The 21,983-nt window shown below is 67.5% G+C and overlaps 1 protein-coding gene across 3 annotated transcripts in view; it reads right to left on the bottom strand.

Moving 5' to 3' along the window:
- The window catches only part of PLXNB2 (plexin B2), a 27,155-nt gene extending 5,206 nt beyond the window's left edge, over positions 1-21,949 (bottom strand). For 2 of the 3 annotated variants that reach the window (XM_040233577.1, XM_040233580.1), the window contains exons 1-23: positions 21,856-21,949; positions 11,458-11,510; positions 7,024-8,109; positions 6,517-6,699; positions 6,293-6,421; positions 5,693-5,793; positions 5,457-5,583; positions 4,966-5,125; positions 4,302-4,416; positions 4,124-4,232; positions 3,947-4,048; positions 3,503-3,595; positions 3,021-3,102; positions 2,763-2,923; positions 2,525-2,673; positions 2,251-2,359; positions 1,972-2,108; positions 1,622-1,792; positions 1,125-1,254; positions 811-1,038; positions 506-682; positions 278-417; positions 96-196 (exon numbers count right to left, since the gene is read on the bottom strand). In XM_040233577.1, coding sequence (XP_040089511.1) covers positions 96-196; positions 278-417; positions 506-682; positions 811-1,038; positions 1,125-1,254; positions 1,622-1,792; positions 1,972-2,108; positions 2,251-2,359; positions 2,525-2,673; positions 2,763-2,923; positions 3,021-3,102; positions 3,503-3,595; positions 3,947-4,048; positions 4,124-4,232; positions 4,302-4,416; positions 4,966-5,125; positions 5,457-5,583; positions 5,693-5,793; positions 6,293-6,421; positions 6,517-6,699; positions 7,024-8,097 — 3,778 coding nt within the window. In that variant the 5' untranslated portion in view covers positions 8,098-8,109; positions 11,458-11,510; positions 21,856-21,949. Of the gene's footprint in view, positions 1-95; positions 197-277; positions 418-505; positions 683-810; positions 1,039-1,124; positions 1,255-1,621; positions 1,793-1,971; positions 2,109-2,250; positions 2,360-2,524; positions 2,674-2,762; positions 2,924-3,020; positions 3,103-3,502; positions 3,596-3,946; positions 4,049-4,123; positions 4,233-4,301; positions 4,417-4,965; positions 5,126-5,456; positions 5,584-5,692; positions 5,794-6,292; positions 6,422-6,516; positions 6,700-7,023; positions 8,110-10,223; positions 10,306-11,457; positions 11,511-21,855 lie in introns of those variants that run through there. The other variant, XM_040233578.1, reaches the window with a different exon arrangement.
- Positions 21,950-21,983: the final 34 nt, after the last annotated feature.

Genomic DNA, 21,983 nt, shown 5'->3' with positions numbered 1-21,983 from the left:
GAGCCCCCCTCCCCTGGGATCCGCCCTCGAGCAACCCTCTCCTGGGACCCGCCCCTCTAGCCCGCCTCTCCTGGGACCCGCCCCAGAGCCCCTACCGGTGAACTCCTTTTTGCAGCGGTCCCGCACACTTTCCTCCAGGCCCTCCAGCTGGGACTTGATCTTCTCGTACTCGCGCTCCGCCTGCTGGCTCTTCCTCCTGGGGGCACAGGGAAACTCCTGGGACCGGCCTGGGTAGTGCCGGCCGGTGGGTGTGACCGAGGGGTGGACGCCAGCTCACCAGTAGCAGTAGACAGATACAGCAATGACAGCCACCATGGGCCCGATGACCAGCGGCAGGATGAGGCTGAGAGGCACGTCACTTGCGCGCGTGTCGTACTCTACTCGGCCCAGCACCCACTCCCGTGAGCCAAACTTCACCTGCGTGGGGAGGGACTCAGCAAGGACCAGGGGGGCCGCGCCGAAGACACCCCCGTGCGCACCCCAGCCCGCGGCCCCCCGCACGCACGATGAACTCCGGCAGGTTGTGGGCCGTGTCTCGCTTCTGCCTCCGCTTGGGAGGGGGCTGCACCTCCGGGGGCTCGCAGTACAGGTCCGTCTCCGTCAGCGTCTTCATGACGCAGCGTTCGGCGCCCACAAAGGCTTCGGCCTCGTGGATGGTCATGGCCTTGTTCAGGTTGGTGCCCTGGGGTGGGGGTCGTCACAGTGACCAGGAGGGCATCAGGGAGGCCCCGAACAGCTCAGGCCAGGCCTCGGGCTGCTCCCTGCCTGTACCGCTCAGGACCTGCCCCCCGGGGCTGTGCTGATCCTCACCCGCGCGTGAATGAGCTTGTTGACTTGCTTCTTGACACCCCCGGTGAAGTTCTCGAAGGTAGGGTCGGCGACGTACTCAAAGGCACCAGCCTCCGTCCTGAGCAGGGCCTGGTGTCCGTCCATCCGGATGAGTGCGGTGAGATTGTAGGCCTCGGGCTCCTCGGGGACGGCCGGGGACAGGAACACGACCTTGGAGTCGTTGTGGAACACGTACTCCGTGCCCACGACCTGAGGGCCGAGGGGGGACCTTTAGGCCACCTGGCACAGGGGGCCTCCAGCCCTGGCTTGTACCCGCAGCGGGCACCAGGACTGACCGTCACGGAATGCAGCGGTCCGGTCTCCCGCCGCTGCCTCCAGGACTGCAAGGGCTCAGCTATGACGACCATGGCGAACCTCTGGATCAGGCTGAAACCCTGTCCTGTGACGTTGATGCTCCGGCCACCGCTGAGGGACAGGGAGGAGACAGTGCCAGAGTGGCACACCGGGCAAGGCGAGTGCCCTGCAAGGCTACGTCCCTGACCCCACCCACCACGACCTGGGATATACTTGCAGGCCAGTGTGAGCACAGACCTGCCTTGCAGCAGGTGTGCCCAGAGCACTGCCATCCTGCACTGTGAGAGGGCAGGGAGGCTGTCCACCTGGGTGTCTAGGGGGAAGGGACCTGGGGGGACAGCGGGGAGTGGAGGCCTCCTCTTGTCACCCAGACCAGCATCTGCCAATCCTCACGAGGCCGGAGGGCAGCGAGTGCCTGGGAAACAGCTGGACGGGGTGGGTGGAGCAGGCACCTGCTACCAAGGGGCCCCCGTCATACCTGACAAAGCTCCGCAGCGGCTCGAAGGCCCGCAGTACCGGATTCTCACGGTAGGTGAAGGTGATTCCACGGCTGGGCACTTCGGAGCCCCCATAGTAGACCTTCAGGGCCAGCTCTCCCGGAACCGCCTGGGGGCCGGTGACACACTGAAGCTGGGCCCCAAACTGTGTCCTGAGGGTGTGAGAGCCGGTCAGCGTCAGCCCCACCCGGGGACCACCCCAGCCCCAGGCCACTGGGTCTACCTGGGGCTACCCCCTCCAGGATGGACACAGGGTCATGGCCAGAGGGCCCTCACCCTATCCCAGGAACCAGGGGAGACCAGTATTTGGTGACCTGTGGGTGACACCCACACGTTACAAGGGACGCCATTGAGGGTCACTCTCACGTCTTCCTCAGAGCCTGTGTCCAGGTGGGTGCCATTGATGGTCAGCGTGGTGCCGCCCGCCTGTGGCCCCTGCTTGGGCTCCACACTGCGGGGCTGGGGCTGCTGGAAGAGGGGCAGGGCATCTGGCTCAGGGCTGGGTGGGGACGCAGGCCCTCCGCCCAGCTCAGGCCTCCCCTGGGCCACAGCCGCCGTCAGGAGGCCCCCAGACCCTGCCCACATCTGTGCTGACCTGCCAGGTACTTACCTGGTAGGTGAACTGGGCATGGGGAGGTGAATGGCCGAGCTTTCCGTTGATGTCCACCTCGACACCGCCCGTCAAGGGCGCCTCTGCAGCCTCGATGGTGCACACAATCCTGCATGGGTGGCAGGCAGGTGGGCACACTCTGTGGGTGTGCAAGGCCTGGGCACCCACGCACACCTGAACCACGTCTTCCCTCTCCATGCCCCCCAGTCCTCTGGCCCCACAGGACAGGACCTAGTCCAGCCCTGGGAGTCCAGGTCATGGGCTGCCCACTCACCGGGTGGACACGGAGTACCGTTCTGGCTCAAAGGCACAGTTCTGGCCAGCCACAGTGACCCTCTTCACGTCGTCTGCTCTGACCCCCAGGTTTGACCCAAGGATGGTGACGCGGATGCCTCCGCCCAGTGGACCGGTCTCAGGCTGGATCTGAAATTGGCAGAGCCTGGCTGACCCGAGGGTCCCGGGGCGGGAGAGCTGGAGCTCTCCTGTGGGTGAGGGGGGTGTGGGGGGCTCACCCTGGTGACGACGGGTGGCGGGCACTCGGAGGTGGCATTACTGCACAGGGCCTCGTACACACAGCGGCTCTGCCCGCTGCACCACACGCAGCGGTAGGCGGGGTCAGCGGCCAGGCACAGGCTGCAGTCGCTGCGGCCAAAGGAGCAGTTGTAGAGGGTCACTGCGGAGGGAGAAGCCGGCCATCAGCAGGGCCATCCTACTTCCCGCGCCCGCCCGCCTGCCCGCCTGCCCAGCCGCCCGCCCGCCCGCCCACCCACCTTGGAGCCGGCTGTCAACATTCTTGCCGGAGGACTTGACGTACAGGTGCAGGGGCAGCGTCTCGTTGGCGTCGTGGGTCAGCTAGGGGCGCATGGGGACACACTGCATCCCCTGCTCCCACGAGGTCCCGGACAGCCAGGACCACGTGTCCCCACACGGCGGAGGGCGATTCCCATTCCAGGGAGCCGGGGGACACGGGGACGCCCGAGGCTGTGCCTGCCTGCAGCCTGCTTCCTCAGCAGGGTGGTGTGGTGGGCCTGACCCCCGCACCCCTCAAGCTTGTTGCTGTTCAGTTGCACAGTCGTGTCCAACTCTGTGCGACCCCGTGGGGGTCAGCACACCAGGCCTCCCTGTCCTTCACCGGCTCCTGAAGCCCGCTCAGACCCGTGTCCATTCAGTCGGTGATGCCATCAAGCCGCGGAGGGAATTGGCTGCCTCCGTGGGGTCCACCAACCCGGCCCACCCACCTAGGGAGGCGTACCTTTGGGGTCCGAAAGGAGAAGGTTCCTGGCTCCTGGGTGCTGACCGACGCCTCAAACTTGAGGAGGTCACTGCCCACAAGCAGTGGGGAGCCCTGCCAGACGGGCCAGTCAGGACACCCCGGCCGGGCCACCCCACCCCACCCCGCCATGGGCCCCAGAGCCTGCTGTGCCACATAGCTCCCAGGCCACTGGGGCGTCCCCACCCAAGGAACATTCTGCCACAGCGCGGTCCCCGCCTGGGCCCACGGACTGCTCCCTCCTGAGCAGCACTCACTGCCAGGGTTTTGAACGCGCACGGCCATCCAAACGCTGCCCATCCTCCCAGACCTCTCTGCCTCCCCCACACACTGGGCCTTGAATGCGAAGCGGGGATGGTTTCTGGTCTGCAGGGGTCAGGCCTGAGTAAGCCCCACCCCCAGGCCCGGGCCCCACAGCACCCTCACCTGCACCGTGTCCAGGTTCTTGCCCTGGAAGGTCACATCCGTCTCGTGGTTCATGGGGATGACCAGCGGGCTGGGGTTCAGGAACTGGGGGCAGTCGTCCTCCTGGGGAGGGGCAACGGTCAGGATCTGCCGGGCTGCGGCCGAGCAGCCGGGCCCCCGGCGGCCCCGGGCCCTCACCATGTGGGCGCCAACGACGCCGTCCTCGGGGCCTGGAGAGGCCTGCTGACATGCGTGCTCGAGCAGTGCCCACTGGCAGGTCCAGCGATTGCTGGAGCAGGAGATGCACCTGGAAGAGGGGGCGGTGAGGGGCGTGGGGGCCGCACGGGGGCCAGGGGCGGGCGGGGGAGCCACTCACGGCAGGTTCTCCTGCAGGCTCATGGCCTCCCGGCAGTCGTAGAAGGGATACTGGTGGGAGGTCAGGAAGACGTTGCCACGTTTGAAGTGGAGCCGGATGGTTACGGCCACATGATCTACGGAGGGACAGCGTTGGGTGGGGCCGCGGGCTAGGCTGGCCCGTGGGGGACAGGAGGCTGGAACCGGGCCTTCTGTGGTCCCAAGCCAGCCTTGCGTCAGAGTCTCCCACAGGACACCAAGTGCAGAGACCCTGGCTGGAACTGACCCCGAGGGCTCAGCCAGGCCTCCGTCAGATCCCAGCTCCGGTGTCGTGCTGCCCGCCCCCCGCCCTGAACCGCTAGCCATCTTTCTGTCCCTGTGGGCGTCAAGGGCCCTGATTCCCTGGCGTCTAGGGTAGAGTGCTTGCCAGGTCCCAGCTACGTCACTGCACAGGCCCTGCCTTCACCCGTGAGCCGGCTTCCACCACCCCGCGTGCTCAGGGGACAAGCTCGGCGCCGGGCCTGGCCTCCAGGGACGGCCTCACCCGTCTAAGCTGGCTGGGGTGGGGGTGGGGGCGGGGCAGGTGCCCATCACACATTGCTTGCACGCCACCCGGCCAGGGTAGGGCCCTGGGGTCTCAGTGGGTACCCGGGGCCAGGCTTGGCAGGCAGCAGCAGGTGCCTCACCCTGGCCAGGCGGCGTGCGAGGGAGGCTGCTCCGGCTCGGCGAGTTGCAGACCACGGTGCCCTCCTGCAGCCGTGCGGGGTGAGGCGGCGATCCTCCAAAGAGGCACAGCAGTGTGTCGTCGCCACTCAAGGCCGGGAGGGGGCTGACAGTCAGCTGCACCTGCGGAAAGGCCGTGCCACTCATGCCGGGCTCCTTGGTCCCGACCTGGTGAGCGGGCCACCTCCCAGCCCAGCCCTACCCGGGCTACCTGTCCCCTGGTTTGCTCTCTGGCCGCCCTCCTGAATGTGGACCCCCTTGGGTCACTCCTGGGACAGGGCCTGGGTCTGCCCTGGATTCTCAGGGGTGCCCCAGGTCAAAGGGGACCACGAAAAGGACAGAGTTCCTGTGCCCAGGCTCAGCACCCACAGCCAGGAGCACGGCCCTGTGTGGCCCCCGGCCATCCCCACAGCCTGGGTGAGGGGCGGCCTTGCCCCCATCCCCCGCCACTCACCTCCCCCTGGGCCTGGCGGCTCATGTTCTGCGGCTGGGCCCCGGTGATGGCCACGCAGGACTCGTTGCGGCTCCACAGCCAGTGGCCGCTCTCGTCTGCCCGGGGGCACTCCGCCTTCCTGGTACAGCTGCGAGGGCAGGGTGCAGTCTTAGCCTGGTGCCCATCAGCCCCCCAGGCCGGGGCGGGGCGGGGCTGCACAGCCAGATTCTGGGTGGGGCCGAGCCCCAGGCACTCACCGGCCCTCAACGACGCACCAGCCGCAGTAGGGGTCCTGTGAGCTGTGGCAGTGAGCACAGCTGGAGAAGCTCGCACACTCCTGCACGAGAAGCCGGAACACCTGAGGGCACCAGGCAGCGAGCATGACTACGGACAGCCTCCAGCCAGAGAGGACCCCCCCAAGACAGACGCCTGAGACCACTGGCTCAACCCCACCTTTACCCGCTAAGCCTTAGGAGCCTCAACGCCGACACAAGGCTGAGCAGGGATGGCTCCGGGCAGCCCGGGACGCTAGACCTCGCCCGGGATCAGCTGGCGCCGGGTTCCAAGGAGTCAAGGGAGCCCCTGGTTGTGGCGCCTCCCTGGTGCCCATTGCATCAGCCCCCAAGAGGCTGTGGGGCTTGGGCCATCTGAGTTCACAAGAGTGGCCCCTCAGCCCAGCTTGCCATTGGGGAAGGCCTACTTTGAGCACTGATCCTCTGGTTAGATGGGCCAGACAGACACAGAACAGACAGCAACAGTTTCAAAGGCGCGGAAGGTGCTCAGACACATGGTCGGGGCCCGAGAAGAGGGCCGGCCCTGCCACGCCGCCCGGCCCCGCTGCAAGGCCCAGGGCCCACCTTGTCCTGGGTCATGGCGTACAGGCTAGCCTGGTCTGCGGCCAGCACCAGGTCTCTCTTGATCCTCTTGTTGATCTCCACGAGGACGGCGCCGTACTCCGTGGAGCTGCCATCCGGGGCGAAGTACACCTGCGGGCACGGAGGCAGGCGCACGGTGAGGAGGGGGCCGTCTTGTGCACTGAGCACCCCTCCAGGAGCCACCCTGCCCCAGCCCTGGGCCTCACCTTGAGGACCCGGCCGTCCGAAGTGCCCAGGAAGGCGATTGTGTGGCCGTTCTCGGCAGTCACGGTCACGGCCGTCAGGTTCAGGCCTCCACGGTGCAGCACGGCCTTGGCCGAGAGGCCGTCGTGACTGCCCAGTGGGTAGGGCAAGTGCTCCGAGCCACACAGGAAACTCTCGCTGGCACCCTGCGGACCATGGCGTCAACGCCTGCCCGAGGCCTCTCCCCCGCGATGGCCCCCAGCACTCAGGGCCCCACACACGCCCCAGAACCAGCCCAGGCACACAAGCGCCCCTGGGTGCTCACTGCTCCAAGCCCCCACCCCCAGTGCACCCGACAGCTGGGAGAAGAGGCACCCATGTGGGTGTTCACGCTGACTTGCCCGTGGAGACACCGCACACACACACACGGCCCTCACTATAGGGAGGCATGTGGACACACGTCAAGCAGGGCCACGCACAGACCCACCGCGTGTGGCCCAAGCCCCTGTGAGAACGCTGAGGCCACGTACCGGCCCGTGGCCACCGCACTGGATGTCGCCGTGGAAGGGCTTGTAGAAGGTGTCGCGGGCCACCTCTCGTGCGCCCGTGTAGCAGGCGTCACGGTTGGCCTCCATCCTGCGGTGGACCTCATCCAGTGGGAACAGGCAGAGGCCGGTCCGAGGCCCCCTGCCGCCCCGGCCGTCCGTGCTGAAGACGGCGTACAGCACCCCACCAGAGCCTGGCCGGTCCACCGAGGCCGCCAGGCAGGTGCCGAAGGCGGGGGCCTGGGTGTCACCGGCGTCCTGGCAGCGCAGGTCCATCTCCAGGTAGGAGTAGTAGAACGGGTCCTGCTTGCACATGCGCGCCAGCAGCGTGCGGTTCCGGGACGGGTGCTTGTCCTGCTGGTTGAAGACGAAGAAGACGTAGGGGCCGTCCTCAAAGGCGGCCACGAACTGCTGCGTGTTGGAGGACATGTAGCCAGCCTTGTAGGTGGCGTGGTCCGTGTAGGCCTCGAAGGCCTCCCGGCCCTCGGTCCGGTCCAGGAGGCGGGTGCTCACAATGACCCCGTTGTCGTGCGGCCCGTTGCCCTTGCCCACGAACAGCAGGCGCTCACCGCCAGGGTCCGCGGCGCTCACCAGGCCCACGGTGGCCACGCTCTCGTCGTTGCTGGCCACAAAGGACTTCTCGCCACTGCCGTCTTCGTAGAAGAGGCGCGTGGAGATGTTGCCCAGGGCGCGCAGGGCGCAGATGCCCTTGAAGAGGCTGCCGCACTCCACCAGGCGGCTCCGGGGAGGATCCAGCAGCAGCAGCTGGTTGACGTTGTCGGTCAGCACGGCCTCGTGGCACTGGCTCACCTCGATGGGAGGCGTGCACTTCTTGTTGTCCAGGGCCGGGCCCGTGGCCGCCCGCTGCTCCAGCTGCAGGTCGGCACTCAGCTGGTAGAGCGTGTTCACTGCGCCCACGTACACCATGCCTGACGCCTCGTCCACCACCAGGTGGTTCAGCTCCGTCTCGCTGCGGAAGAAGTCTAGCTTGCGGGGCCGCAGACTCGCGCTCGTGCCTGCCAGGCCCAGGAGGGCCAGGGCCCAGAGCTGCAGCGCCATTGCCCCTGCACCCTGTAGGAAGAGAGGAGGGTCAGGGCTGCGCCGGCCTGGAGGACCCACCCACTCTGTTCCTGACGCCCAGCCCAAGGCCCACTCCCTTCCCTGCCTTCCCGCCCCTCTGGCCAGACACACCCACTCTCAACTCCAAGGAGACCATCTTCCAAGCCTCCTCAAGAGGACCACCCTGTGACCTAACCTCTGATGGGGCAGGCTACCAGCGCTGCAGCTCCAGGCCTGGGTGTGGCCAGCCGCCCCCAGAGGACTGTGCCCTGGCCTTGGCCCCCAGGTTCCCAGAGCACCTTCAGGCTCACCTTGAGACAACAGAGCACCTCCTCCAGAAAGTCTCCCAGGCACTCATGTCCCAAGACCCCACAGCGCGGGCGATCTGAGAGGCACCACCCCCAGACCACACTCCCCATAAGACCCGAGCCAACAGGCCCTGAACATGCAAACAGGACCACACACCTGTTCTGTGCCTGACTCTCAGCACACAGTGGGATCCGACCGGAAACAGCGAAGCTGCAGGGACGGTAACCCGGCCTGCCTCCCTGACTCCCACCCCCACCCCCCAGGGCCACGGCAGTGCAGGCGCCCTGCCTGTGGAGACCCTCAGGTCTCTGAGAAGGGGACCCCAGAGTCTGAGAGTGCTGCTGCGTGTGGGATGCAGCAGGCCACGTCAGTGTGCAGGGATCCACTTGAGCACACACCCCTGTGTGGGTATGCAGGCCCGTTCCCGCGTCTGTGTGCATGAGGGCTGAGCTCAGGGTTGCCAATGTGCAGGCCTCTCCCGGCTTGGGGTGGTCCAGCATCTCCCCACCTTGGGGACCCTGATTACAATCTTGAGAGTCTCTGCCACCACCCCCTCAGGCTGCCCTCTCCCAATTTGTGTCCCAGCCCTCATCCCTGGACCCCTGACATCTGCCCCGAGGGTGTCTGTGCCTGGCAAGACGTTTAGGGCAGCCCTGTCCGTGCCCACAGGGCCAAGTGCAGACTGGCCCGGATGGCAGAGGTAACGAGGGGCCCTGGCCTCCCAGACTGCCCACACCTTCGACGCTGCGGCCACCTTCGACACCACCTCCCTGGACACACTCTTATTCACTCAAGAAACAACTACTTTTGTCCTTCCCTGCAATAGCCCTTCCTGCCCAGGCCTCCTCCGGGAGAGAGAAAGCTGTCTGCTCCGTGGCCAGGGGAGGTTTCTCTGGGGCACTGGCTTTGGCCAAAGCTATGTTGACTGGCTTCCTCTCATGGACCTGTGACTATTACACAGAAGCAATCCGACTTCCTTCTTTCCCTGAGCCACTAGGAACCCGCGCCCCCCACCCCCCCCTGTGGCTGCTGTCCCCGCAGCCCGCCCCCCGCCCCCCACGCCAAGTCCCTGGGGCACTAGGAAGCCCCCCAGCCAGGCTGTGGCTTCTCTCCATCCCTTTGTTTCTGTCTCCACCACGTCCCAGGAGTCCCGGAGCCCCTGGAGGAGGCATAGCCAAGAACCAGGTGAGAAAGCCTCCTCATTCCAGAGCCACCGGGGGGCGCCGGCGGGTCCCGGCCGGGGAGGGGGCCCCTCGGCGGGACAGCGGCCCCCCCGCCCCCGCGCAGGACGCCCTGCTCTGAAGCGCTCCCGCCTAGGCCTCCTGACAAGCTGCTGGGAGAGGAGCCATCCACAGGCCGGCGGGACGGTGTCCAGCAGGGGAGACGGCAGGGACCTGGGAAGGGGACGGAGGTGGCCCAAGAGGAGGAGGGCGGGGCAGCCAGGGTGACCGGGCCGCGCAGAGGCTGGGGAGGAGCGAGAAGATTCCGCAGGCCCGCCCGGGGCAGGGGCCCCACCAGCGCGCAGTCGGAGGACAGGACGCCCCGGAGGCCCGCGGGCGTGGGGCTGGGCCACCCGCCAGTCCAGGGCTGCGCGGGGCCGGACGCTCCGGCGCCTGCGGTGCTGCCCCCCAGGCCCGGGGGCGGGCGGCCCGACCGAAGGCCCCGCCCCGCCGCCCCTCCCCCGCCGCCCAGCGCCCCGGCTGCCCCGCCCCGCTGGCCGGCCCGTCTCTGCCCAAAGTCCGCTCGGCGGCGCTGCGCGCGTGGTGGGGCGTCAGGGGCCTCTGCTGGCGCGCCTCCCCCCGCCCGGCCCCGCTCACCCGCGTCCCCGCGTCGCCGCCGCCGCGACCCCGGCCCCGCTCGGCTTTGGCTCCGGCTGCGGTTCCGGCCACGGCCGGCCGCGGAATGAATGGAATGTTCCCCGAGCCCAGGGAGGGAGCGAGCGGGCGGGCGGGGGCGGGCCGGCCTGCGGGGGCGGAGCTGCGGCCTGAGCTGGAGCCGCCCCTGGGAGCAGGGCCCCCGGTCTCCGACGGATCCGTGTCCAGGCCCCTCTGCCCATCGGCAAGCGCGCGTAGGACTTGAACCCACAACCGACCGATCCGGCACAACGCCCACTCCCCCACACGCTCCTCTCCCTCGGGCCCAGGAGATGGGCGGGTTACAGAGCCTGGACCCAGTGCTCTGGTGGTCCCCTGGTTAGTGCCCACTTGACTGAGCCCCTGGGGCAGGGGCCCCGGGCCTGCTACACCAGACTTGAGGGGTGAAGGCGCCGTGTGCCCTCACCCAGGGGACCAGATCCTGCTGCTGACTCCCAGGGGCCCAGATGTTGGGCTGTTCCCTGCCCCACCCCACCCCCAGGAGGCCGCGGCCAGACCTGGGCTCCCTGCCACCTCTAGGAGCCCTCTGGGCGGTGGGCAGAGTGAGCCCCTCTCACAAGCCTGGGTTGTACTGTGTCACAGGAGGGGCTAGGACTCCAGGCGGCAGCTCCCTCCACTTCCTGGACAAACAAAAGCCTCAGGTGACCTGCCTGGCCAGGCCCAGGAGCAAAGGGTGACCCACCTGACCAGGAGCCACGCTCAGGCCACCACACCGGAGGCGCCAGGCGCAGCCGGCAAAGCTCCCTGCGGCTAGTGTTCCCGGAACGGGCGCTTCCTGTTTTGAAGGCAGCCCGGGACCCCTGCTTGCTCACCGGGGCAGCGGGGATTTCCTCAGGGGCACCAGACGCCTCTTCCTGGCTGAAGTCCGGAGGTGCACTTCCAAGAAGTCCACAGCTCCAGCCTGCTGCCGGCCCGGAAGCCGTCTGGACTCGTGCCCCTCGGTCCAGGCCCGATTCCCAGAAGGCAGCGCTGCAGTCAGTGCTCAGCTGCGCTCCTGGCTCCCTGAAGAGCCCACCCTCCCACGTGAGCCTGCCAGCCCCCACAGCAGGGCACCTGGTTTTGGGCAGATGTGTGCCCGCTGGGCCTGGCCAGACAAGACCTGTGGGGACACGTCACCCTGTCACTGCGTGGCTGTGGCCCCCATCACCTTCCCCAGCTTGCGCTAGCCCCTACTCACCCAGGCTTCAGTAGTCCGGCTCAGTTTCTGCACCAGGCCGACACTGAGGTGCTCTAAAAAGCAAAGGAGAGATGGTGGTCTCACGACAAGCCTGGCCCCTGCCTCCACGTCTGGGGAGCGAGGAGCAGCCCATGGGGCCCCAGATGGCCTCTGCCATCCTGGAAGAAACTCTCAGCCTCCTGCCTCCTCCACCCCACCTTCAGCCCCGCCCAGACACTGGCCTCCCAGCCCCAAGCCCAGCACCCCCAGGCACACAGGTCCACTTGATGTGTATGCCGGCATGCCCCTCCAGCCTCTGCTCAAAGAGGCAGAGAAGGGAATTCCCTGGTTGTCTAGTGATTAGGGCTCTGCACTTTCATTGACAAGGGGCTGGGTTCAGTCCTCTGTTGGGGGAACTAAGATCCTGCAAGGTACATACATTACTTTGATTAAAAGTAAAATTGTTTTCTGAAAAAACGTGCACACACAACTCCGCGATTCTCCTCACTAGATGTGCGACCTTGCGCAAGTTACTTAACTTCTCTGAGCCTCATTTCCCCATCTGTGAAAGCCCAGTGGTCTGTAAGAACTAAAAGATGTGGGCCTGAAAAGCCTGTCACATTGTAGCACTCAGCAAGCTGCAATTGTATCCTCTCCTCCTGGATAAACACGCCTGTGTACCCGCAGGGAGGGCCTGGTCAAGGATACTCCTCAGCGCGGACGTATGCAACTGGAGGACCCTGAGAACCCACGGTGCTGGTGAAGATGGGTGGTCCGTGTGAACCCCGACAGAGCCCAGACCTGTTGAGGACAGCTGTGGTGCAGAATTCCAGGCCTCTCCACCCATGGGGGTTGATACAGACACACAGGAGTTTAATTGAGAAGTTCTAGAAGAGGACATCCAGACTGAAAGTCATGGTGAGCCTCGAGGCAGGGAGGAGGGGGCTGAGACCATAAAGCAGTATTGGCCACTTTTTGGAAACGTGCAAGATTATATTGAGTATGCACGTGCCACTGGTCTACTGAATGCCACGCCACCGAGGCCACAGACCACGGGCTCCCTGTCTGGCTTGCCAGCAGCATGCCCCCAGGCACCTCATTCCTGTGCCAGACAGCACCCGAATGTGGGGACCAACACTGTGAGGAGGGCCCAGGGCTAGAAGGACCCCCAGCAGCTCTGAGGGAGCCCAGCAGGGGCAAGGCCTGCGGGTGGGGGGCGCCACACCTACACACTCGGGGCAGGAAATCTCTCTGGCGTCCTCAGCCCCCAGCGAAGCGGGAACGGTCAACCAGAAACAGGAGCTCGAGGCTCCAGGTGTGCGGGTGCAGGTACGGAGGCAGCCTTTGTGAAAGGGGCAAAGGCCACTCCACAGGCAAAGGCAGGGCCAAACCAAAGGGCGTTCGGACGGTGGAGCCTAAGAGAGGGCCGGGCCGGGCCTGGCCTCGAGGCTGAACGCGGGATCCACAGCCCTGGGGCCGGAGCATGCAGGCCTGCCCCTGAAGGGACATCACGTTGGCTTCCGTGAGCCCCGTGCCTGCTCCCTCCGCCTGGCATGGCTGAGTCCCCAGCCCCAGCCCTCCACCTGCCCAGATCCCTGGGAGGGGGTGCTGCATGTGTGCTGGAGGCGAGGCCAAGGGAGGCTGGCCTCTTCCAAGGGACCCCCTCTTCCTAAGCCCACACACCCAGCCGCAACCTCACCTGACGGACCTGCACCAAGGGATCCACTGAGATGGATCCCCTCTCAGACTCTCCTGGAGGCGGCCCTCAGATTTCTCCTCCCGAAAGCAGGCGCCCCCCAACCCACATTCCCTTCTGAAGGACCTGGACACCTCCCTTCTGCGCGGCCCCCAGCTGCCCCATCGTCCACCCTGCCTCCAACTGGCAGCTCCACTCATTCCTGCCGTCTCAGGTGAAGGCCCCTCTCCTGAACGCCCACAGGTGCGAGGTCCTGGTGACCCCCCCCCACAATCACACACACCCAATGCCGCTGCTGAATCCCCTCGACCCAGGGTTATATGGGCTATGGACAAAGTTACACTGAGACTCAGTTTCCCTGTCAGGGACACGGGGGTGATGACAGCCCCAACCACAGTGTGAGGCTGGGAGGTGCCTGGAGGAGGGATTCAGGGTGACATCATGATGCCCCCGTGCCTCTGCTTTTGCTGTCCCCCTGGAAAACGCCTACCTACCCCCCAGAAGCCGGAGACAGCCATCCTGACCCAGCCCTGCAGGACCGTCTCTCACCCACCATGGCCCACGGTCTTCACTGATGGGCCAGTGAGCAAGGTCTAAACACAAGCTCTGGCCCAGTGGGCGCCTCTGGGTCTCAGCCCTGTGATCCACGACGGGGGTGACATACGGCGGAGGAGGCGGGACGTGCACGTGCCCCCAGGGCTGGTCCCCAACCCCCCCACACTCAGTGGGTGTTTCCCCCAGCCTGAGCACCGGAGGGGACAGGGCCTCTCCTCACACACCCACTGCCTGGGGAGCAGAGGAGCCGCGCCCAGCGGGCCCCCCGAGGCTCCCTCCTTGGGTTCCTTTCTCCTAGGCAGCAGCCTCACCCTCTGCTCCCCCGCCAGGAAAAGGCAAACAGGAGGTGCCCACTGGGCAGGGCAGAGACCCCACCCCAGGCTAGGGCACCCTGCAGCCCTGGCCCCCAGGAGGAGGGCCCTGGGGCGCAGGCTGGCCCTCCCTGTCACTATCATCAGCAAAACTGAGGCAGCGACGTCTCAGCGCTGAGGTCAGAACCACGCAGAGCCGCCAGATCTGCGGAGCGGGGAGGGAGGAGGGGGCGAGGAGGGGAGGGGGGCTGGCCCTTGGCAGCCTGTGGGCTCGGGCAGGGGACCCAGGCTCGGCCGACAGGGAGAAGAGGCCGTTCAGACAGAGGCTCAGGCCCAGGTGGGGACACTCCGAGATGGTGGGGGCGGGGGGCAGCTTTAGCACCGCGCAGCGGGCACTCGGGACCCCCAGGACCGAGGGAGTGGAGGAATCAACCCCTGGCGGAGAGCTCGGGGCCGCGAGTCACTCCCCCGACCCTAGGCCGGGAGGTAGCGAGGGCTGCGGTCCGGCCAGGAGCGCCGCCCCTCCCCCGCCGGGCAGCTGGCTGCGGGAGACCCGCCTGCGCTCCGCTCCCGCGACGAAAATGCAAATCTGCAATTAGCCCGGAGCGCGAAACAAATCAGAGGAAACAAAACCGGCGCTACGCCGGCAAATCGGAGCCTCCGCTGTTTTCAAGACAAGAGCGGGGAGTGGGCGCGCGCTAGCGGGGGGGTAGTGTCGCGGCACCCGGGCCAGGGCGAGAGGAGTACGGGCCGGCCCGCCGAGCGCCCCGGGGCCCGGGTCAGAGTTCAGTCGGGGAGGCGGGGCGCGGCCCCAATGGGGAGGGGCGGCCCGTTCTCGCAACCCCGGGCGGCCCGGAGCCGGCGCGGCGCCCGCGGACCACCCCTCCCGAGGCCCCGCCTGCACCCCGCGCCCCCAGGGCCGCACATGGGCCTCGGACGGGGCTCGCCGGGGCCCCTGGGCGCGCGGTCGCGGGGAGACTGACCTCCAGTTGCGATGACGGCGGCGGCGGCGGCCACGTGGTCCCAGGGGCCGGTCACCAAGGAGCCTGGCGGGAGTCAGGCTGTCCTTCGCCGGCCAGGGCGCGGTGCACAGCCCCGCCGGCCCCAGGCCCAGGCCCCCGAGCTCCGCTGTCCGCCAGTTACCCACTGAGGCCCCAGTGCCGCCTGCGTGACGCCCCACCCCACCCCAACCAGACTCACCGGGCAAAGGCCGAGCGATCTACAGACACCTCCGAGCGGGGGCGGGCCGGGGCGGGCCGGGGCCTGGCTGACGTCTAGCTGGAGCCTTGCATCAGCGCCGGGGAGAGCCTCCCAAGGGACCCTCCCAGGTGTAGGGTGTCACCTCGCCCTCCCCACACGCCCGGCTCCCAGCCGCTCTTCTCCCAGCGGGGGCTGAGGGAGACTGGGCAGCCACCCCTGCAGCTGGGGCTCTGGGGCCCAGCAGGAAAGTCACCCCTGCCCGGTGGCCAGAGGTCAAAGGCCCAAGACCCAAGGCCAAGGTGAGGAGGTGCAGAGAAGCCCCAGGGCTCTCCCTGCTGCCTGCCTGACAGGTCTCCCGGCCGGCTCCCCTCGACCCTGTGGGCCTTCCCCACTCCAGCCACCTCATAGCACCCCTCCGCTTTCATCTGAGGTCACCCTCACTGGTGTCTTGTGTCCCACCCTGACCCTCAGGCACCTCTGCAGCTCCCTGGGCAAAGCCCGAGGGTGGATGCTGCCCCGGACTGATCCCATGCTGTTGGCAACAGGCCCCAGTCACTGCCTCGCCCAGCGACCACTGCCTGACCCTGAGCCTGTGGAGAGGAGGCTTAGGGGAACACCGTTTCAATGAATTGTTATTCAAGAATACAAGCCGGCCCGCCAGCAGTCCACTGCCTCCTGGGCCTCCTGGGCCCTTGGGGCAGAAGGTGGGGTTTAGTGGGGCCTGGTGCCCATGGGCTCCACTGTGCTGCAAAGCCTGCCCTCCTGGCAGCCCTCCTAGTGCCAGCCGCCCATGTCGCACCCGGACTCAGTTGGGCCCTGATTCCCCCTCAGGCTTGCCCACATCCCTCCTCTGCAGAGCCGTGCCCCCCAGAACACCTTGCAGCTTAATGCCTGTCAGTTTCCCTGTGCTTGCGGGGACCCCCAGATGGGCCCGCCAACCTGCCCCATCTGCTCAGCCCGAAGCCCCCAAACGCTTGCTGTGTGCCGGGGACATGGGGACGAGCCTCCCCGCCCCAGGATCAGGAGGCCCCGCGCGACCCCAGCAGCTGGCCGGCCCTGGCCCACGGCGGCCTCAGGCCACACCTTGTGCACAGATGTGCCGCACTGGCACTCGGGTGAATGTAGACACCCCCAGAGACCCTCCCGCCCGCGGGCAGCCGGTCAGGGCCAGGCTGAGAGGGACAGGAAGGCACGGCAGCGGAGGCGCAGTATGGGCTGGGCCGGCTGGCGGAGGGAGGGTGCTGCAGGGCCTTGGAGTGTAGAGTCAGGGAGGCCCAGCCTCCCCGGCTCCCAAGGGGCTCCAACGTGAGGCGCTGCACCCCTGTCCCCCCAGCAAGCAGGGAGGCTGGAGCTGTGAAGAGGGCGCGGGGCCCGCCGCGGCAGGCATGGCCACTGACTCTGATGTCTGATGCCCGCCCCCTTTCCAGGCTGGCCCCCGCAGCTGGTGGGGTGGGCTGGCTGGGCTGCCAGAGGCTTACGGCGGCTGCAGCTGGCCCAGGCCCTGTGCAGGGGCGGGAGCAAGGCTTGGGGGCGGATGGGTGAGGGCCCAGCGAGCACGGAGCAGGCGAGGCCTGTAATCTGCCTGTCAGTCTGTCAGCTCCGCGGCGGCTGCCCCGATCCCGCCTCCTACGTCACACCGAACCCCTCAATTAGCCTGGGGCACTGCGCCAGGCCGGCGTGCCAGCCACCCCCAACATATCTGTGAGCACTCTTGTGCAGGCGCACATCTGGGATGCCTCGGGGGTCCCTGCCTCGGGGGTCCTGCCCCTCCACCCAGGGTGTGTGCAGGACGAAGAGCCCCAGACCCAACCACTTGGGCTGGGGGCATCTCGGGCAGCCCCAGCTCAGCGTTGCCCAGGGCACCCAGAAGGGCAGAGAGGCCTGGAGCAGGCCCCGGGTACCCTGTGTGGGAAGGGGGGGCTGGGCCGTCTGCGCTGGCTGCGGGGGCCACGGAGGCGGGGCCTCGTAGGGCTGGGAGGGTCTGGAGTCCAGCTGTGGTGTGTGTGTGGGGGGGTGTGTGCAGTGGATGGGTTCAGGGTCAGGCTCTGAGGGCAGAGGCGCCGGGAGTTTCCAGTGAGGAAACGCCCCAGCTCAGGTTGAGGCTGGGTGCTGAGGGGGGACTCCGCAGGTGCCAGGGGGCAGCAGGGCGGCCAGGACTGGGGGGGACACCGGGCCTCCCTGTGATGGCACGCCCTGAAGAGGCCCCGAGGCCCTGGGGCCAGGCCCCGCACCCACCCCAGCTCAGGGCCAGCTCAGTTCAGCCAGGAGCTGCCACCCACCCTGCAGGAAGCGTTGCCAGTCTCCCCCTCTGGCTCCTCCTGGGCCTCCTGTCCCTCATCCTGACCTCCCTTCCTGGGTCCTGAGATGGCCACGGTGGCTCCCAGATCTGGCCTGATGCCAGAACAGGGGAGGTCTAGCCCCTCACATCCGCTGGCCAGGCTGGGGAGAGACTCAAAGGCTGAGGGGGAGCTGGGGGCCATGCGGGGCCCTCACTGCGACGACCTGCCCTCGCCCAGGGAGGCTTGGAGCCGGCTTCTCCCGTCGCGAGGTGTGTGCAGGGCAGCGGCCACCTTCCTGGGGCAGGCGTCGGCCTCCCGAAGCAGTGTCCTGGGCCTGGCCCTTCTCCAAAGCAAGCCTGGCTCTGAAAAAGCCTGGGGAGGGGGTGGGGGCAGGACCCACAGGGCCCTGCTCTGCAAGGCAGCAGGCTGGCCCAGCGGCCCCAGACCCGGGCAGAAGGCCGGTGCCCGGAACTGTCCGGGCCTTGGGGGCAGAGGCCCCTGCCCAGACGCTGTGTTGACACAGGTGGCCGTCTGAGAGCTGACATCAAACCTCTTCCCTCTTTCTTCCTCTTCCTGAGCAGGGGCTTCGGCTGGCCTGCATCAGGCACAGAGATCTGAGCTCATCGCAGTGCCCCTCCTCCCGCACCCCCAGGGGAACTGCTGGCCACCTGTGCCGAGCGGCCGTGTCTCCACACCCGGAAGAGTCAAGTCCAGGGCAGGACTGATGCCAGCACCAGGGTCAGTACCTGGGTGACACCCAAGAGCCTCACTCGCTCCCCGCGTGCCCAGGCCCAGACTCATCTAGCACCAGGATGCGCCCCATTTTAGAGGTCTTGTGATCTCAGGGGCTGAGGACCTGGGCTCCAGGCCAAGCCCTCTCCCAGGTGCCCCGCCCCACCCCAGGACCACACCTCCTCTGCCCAGCACAGCCAGCCCACAGGGTGGAGAGTTGCCCGTGATGGGGGAGCCGGTCTCCGAGTGAGGCTGCTCGGAGCTGCAGAGGGGCTCCAGAGAGGCCCCGAGGGAGGGAACAGGACCCCAGCGCCAGGGGAGGGGCAGCCCTGGGCTCCTCCCCGGGACCAGAGGGGCAGAGCTGCGGGTGTGCGCACGGTCACTCCAGGCTCCACCTGAGGGTCTGGGTCCAGCTACTGTCATGGGCGTGTGAATACCACAGAGGCAAGCCAAGTCATGGCACACAGGGTTCGGTGCTGCAGGCAGGACAGCAGGCCCTGCCCTGCCCTTCAGACGAGCAGCTGTGCCCTGGTCTGGCGGGGGCCCCAGCAGAGGGCAGGGCTCCTGCCTGGTCAGCTGGGGGACTGAGGTCTTCAAAGCCTCCGGGACAGAGGGAAGCAGAAACCCACAAGAGGATATGAAACCAGGGAAGGGAAAAACCACAAAGGGCCCACATGTGGCAGGGAGAGAAGAGGGAAACGGAGTGCCCCCCAGCCCTCCGCAGCCCGGCGCCCCCCACCAATCATGGGCCACCAGCAGCCCAGTCTGTCCTGTAATTTGAAACCAAAGACGTTTAAAGGCCCCAAACACAAATAGCCATTAGCCTCAGGGGGAGGGACTCGTCCAGCCCCCACTAGAACCAGAGACTGGTCCCTGTGAAACTGCGCCCACCTCAGTGAGCCGGGTCGAGGCTGGAAGACCAGCCCGGTTCGGCTTTCGACAGGTCTGATCGCTCCTCTCCTCCCATGACTGCTTCCGACACCAGAGCAGGCTCTGGACACAAGAGGGTCTCAGCAAAGAGGAAAACCCTATCCCCCGACCCAGGAAGCCAAGGCAGGGGGCTGTGCCTGTTGCTGCAGCAAAAAGGCCTGAGACCTGACGTGAATGACAACTTCCTGCTCACAGGACAGCCCCGGGACAGAGGGCCTGGCGTCGCAGCGCGGATCTGCCCAGACCAGCCCAGGGACCACGTGGGGAGGTGCCGAAGCCACAGCCGGTCCCGCGCCCAGCGCCCCCAGGCACCACCAGCTCGGCCCCCGCGATGTGAGACCAGGCAGGGAAGGGAACACGATGCTCTGGGAACGGCCCAGGTCCCGGGATGGCTCACGGCCTGTAACCAAGCTGGCCCGAGGGCAGAGGGGCATTTGCCATACGGAACCACCCCAGGCTGCCACCACTGCCCCCAACCAGCCTTCCAATCCAATCTCTTCTGCTCCACTCGCCTGGGCTGCGGCCAGGCCCCTGGGCTGCGGCCAGGCCCCTGGGCTGCAGCCCTCCAGCCCAGCTGCTCGCTTTGCCTCCCAGTGCCGACTCTCCAGGGGCCGCTGGGGGTGCGGCTGCAGGCAAGCCCGCAGGGACCCCACAGGTCACGTGACGGGTAACAGCCCAGACAGCTCCTTGCGGGGGCCCCTCCCCTGGGGAACCCCTCGCCAGTGGGACGGACTGACAGGTGGGGATGTGGAGGTGGGGGCCGGGCGGTTGGAGGGGCTTCAGGCAAGGGTGCCTCGTCAGTGGGCCAGCCCAGATTCGGCCCTGGGGAACCCCAGCGCCCCACCCACTCCAGGCAGCCCAGGTCACGCCCCTGCCTGCCCTGTCACCCTGGGCCACACCGCACGACCGCCAGGTGTGAGTAACAAGCCCAAGGTGTGTCCTTGGACCCAGCGCAGGAGGCAGCCTCACAGGGCCTGGGGCCATGGTGCTGAGCCCTCCAGAGGTGAAGGGGGCTCTCTGGGCGGGGTGGCTGCCCTGGGGCCCTGAGATCAGAGGTCCAGGATCCCTCCTGGCCCACGGCCTCCCCCAGAGAACGCGGGCACACCCCGGGCTGGCTCGGTGGGCCTGCTGGGGCGTTCTCCAGGCCCGGGTGACACAGCCCCTCCCACCCCGCCCCCGACCGGCCGAGCAGCCGCGGAAGGTGCTGGAGCTGCCCAGACTTGCCTGTCCCTCCCTCCTGGGGCTCTCAACCCATGGCCCCGGAAGTGGATCTCTCTCCCACGGCTGCAGCCTCCCCCTTGGGTGGCTGGACACGGCTGGGTAATCCAAAATAATTCCTTCTTGGCAGGCGGCCGGCGGGGGAGGGGGGACTTGAATTCCAAACCCTTGTTTTTCTCTGCAACTTCCCTCCTCTCTTGGGGCGAGGAGCCCCAGGCCACACCTCAAGCCTCCCCCCACAGTCGGACGAAAGTGGGCCACCGATAGGTGTGCTGGGAAGAGGTGACGAGCTCAGATCTGCTGAAAGCACCTGCTTGCTTTCAATCTTCTCCGGGAATTCCTAAAAGCTGACACGCCACAAAACATGCTCAGCGGCTCGGCCAGGCCGATGCTGACTGTGCCCTCCTAGGGACCCTCGCCTCAGGACAGAGGACCGACAGCCCCTGCCCCAGCTGTCCAACTCTGGGGCTCCCCGCTCTATGCCAGGGTGACGTCCAGGTATGGGGTCGGGCTGAGCCCCCGCCTCTTGGGGCCTTGTTCTCCTGTCCAGCTTCACCCCAAGTCTTGACCCCCCGCCACAGCCCCAGAGCCCATTGAAACCCCTTCCTTTCTCCAAGTTGGCTGGGAAGAGGAGCCCAGTGACGTGGCAGGAAGCTCTGAAGCCCTTGAGCTCAAGGACCCTCCTCAAATCTTCCAAGCAACCTGAGCACAGAATGGTGGGAAAGGCCCATCTAGGAGGGCTTCCCGCAGGCGGAGGCACACAGAGGGGCAGGGTCCGGGCAGTGAGTACAGAGACTTTCTGGGTCCCAGAGTGTCCACCCAAACATCAGGCAACAAGCACCGGAACCGCCGGAGCCGGCTGCGCAGTGAAGCGGCCGGGCCGCCAGGACTCGCCCGGTGCCAGGCCGTCCTCCTCCCAACCCGGAACCTGCACCCGCCTTCCACCCAGGCAGGTGCAGACAGGGGCGCCCAGGGTGGCCCTGGCTCATGCCCTCCTCACCAGGCCCGGGAGTGTGGGAGCCGCTAAGGTCTGACCGCGGGCCCAGCCCCTGGGGAGAGCTCCGGCTCGGCCACCCCGGAACGAGGCTGGGTGGGCGCAGGCCTGGGACTCTTGCACGGCTAGGGCCGACCTCCGCCTTTTGCACGGATCTCGGTGGCCAGAGGGCTGGGGGGCAAGAGTACGGAGGGTCGGGAACCACAGCGTCTCCGGAGGGGCGCGGGCGGCGGGAGAGGGCGCGGCGCCCCACTTGCGACCCTCGGCCCGGCCACCACTGGCGCCGCGAGCCTCACCCACCGCCTGGAAGAACGCGAGGCAGGAGGGGCCCTGCCCCGGCTGCCCGGACGGACCGACAGCGGCCGAGGCCCGGGTCGCCCTGCGCGGGGCGGCTGCCTCCCGAGTCCCCGAGTCCCGAGCGCCGCAGGCCAGGGCCAAGCGGTGCTGACGATGAAGCCCGCCCCCGGCCCGGCCGTCCGCGGGAGCGGGGCCCCATCCCCGTACCTGCTCGTTTGCTGCGGAGGCTCGATGGCGCCCGGGCCGCGATCGGCGCAGCGCTGTGGCCCGCGCGGCTGCCATGGAGACGGGCCTTTGTGTGGCCGAGGAGGGGCCGGAGCGCGCGGGAGCAGCGG

Source organism: Oryx dammah, unplaced genomic scaffold (genome assembly GCF_014754425.2).
Source record: "Oryx dammah isolate SB20612 unplaced genomic scaffold, SCBI_Odam_1.1 HiC_scaffold_29, whole genome shotgun sequence".
Taxonomy (NCBI): Eukaryota; Metazoa; Chordata; class Mammalia; order Artiodactyla; family Bovidae; genus Oryx; species Oryx dammah.
The sequence above is the reverse complement of the archived record's forward strand: the minus strand, read 5'-3'. Positions and strand labels throughout refer to the sequence as shown.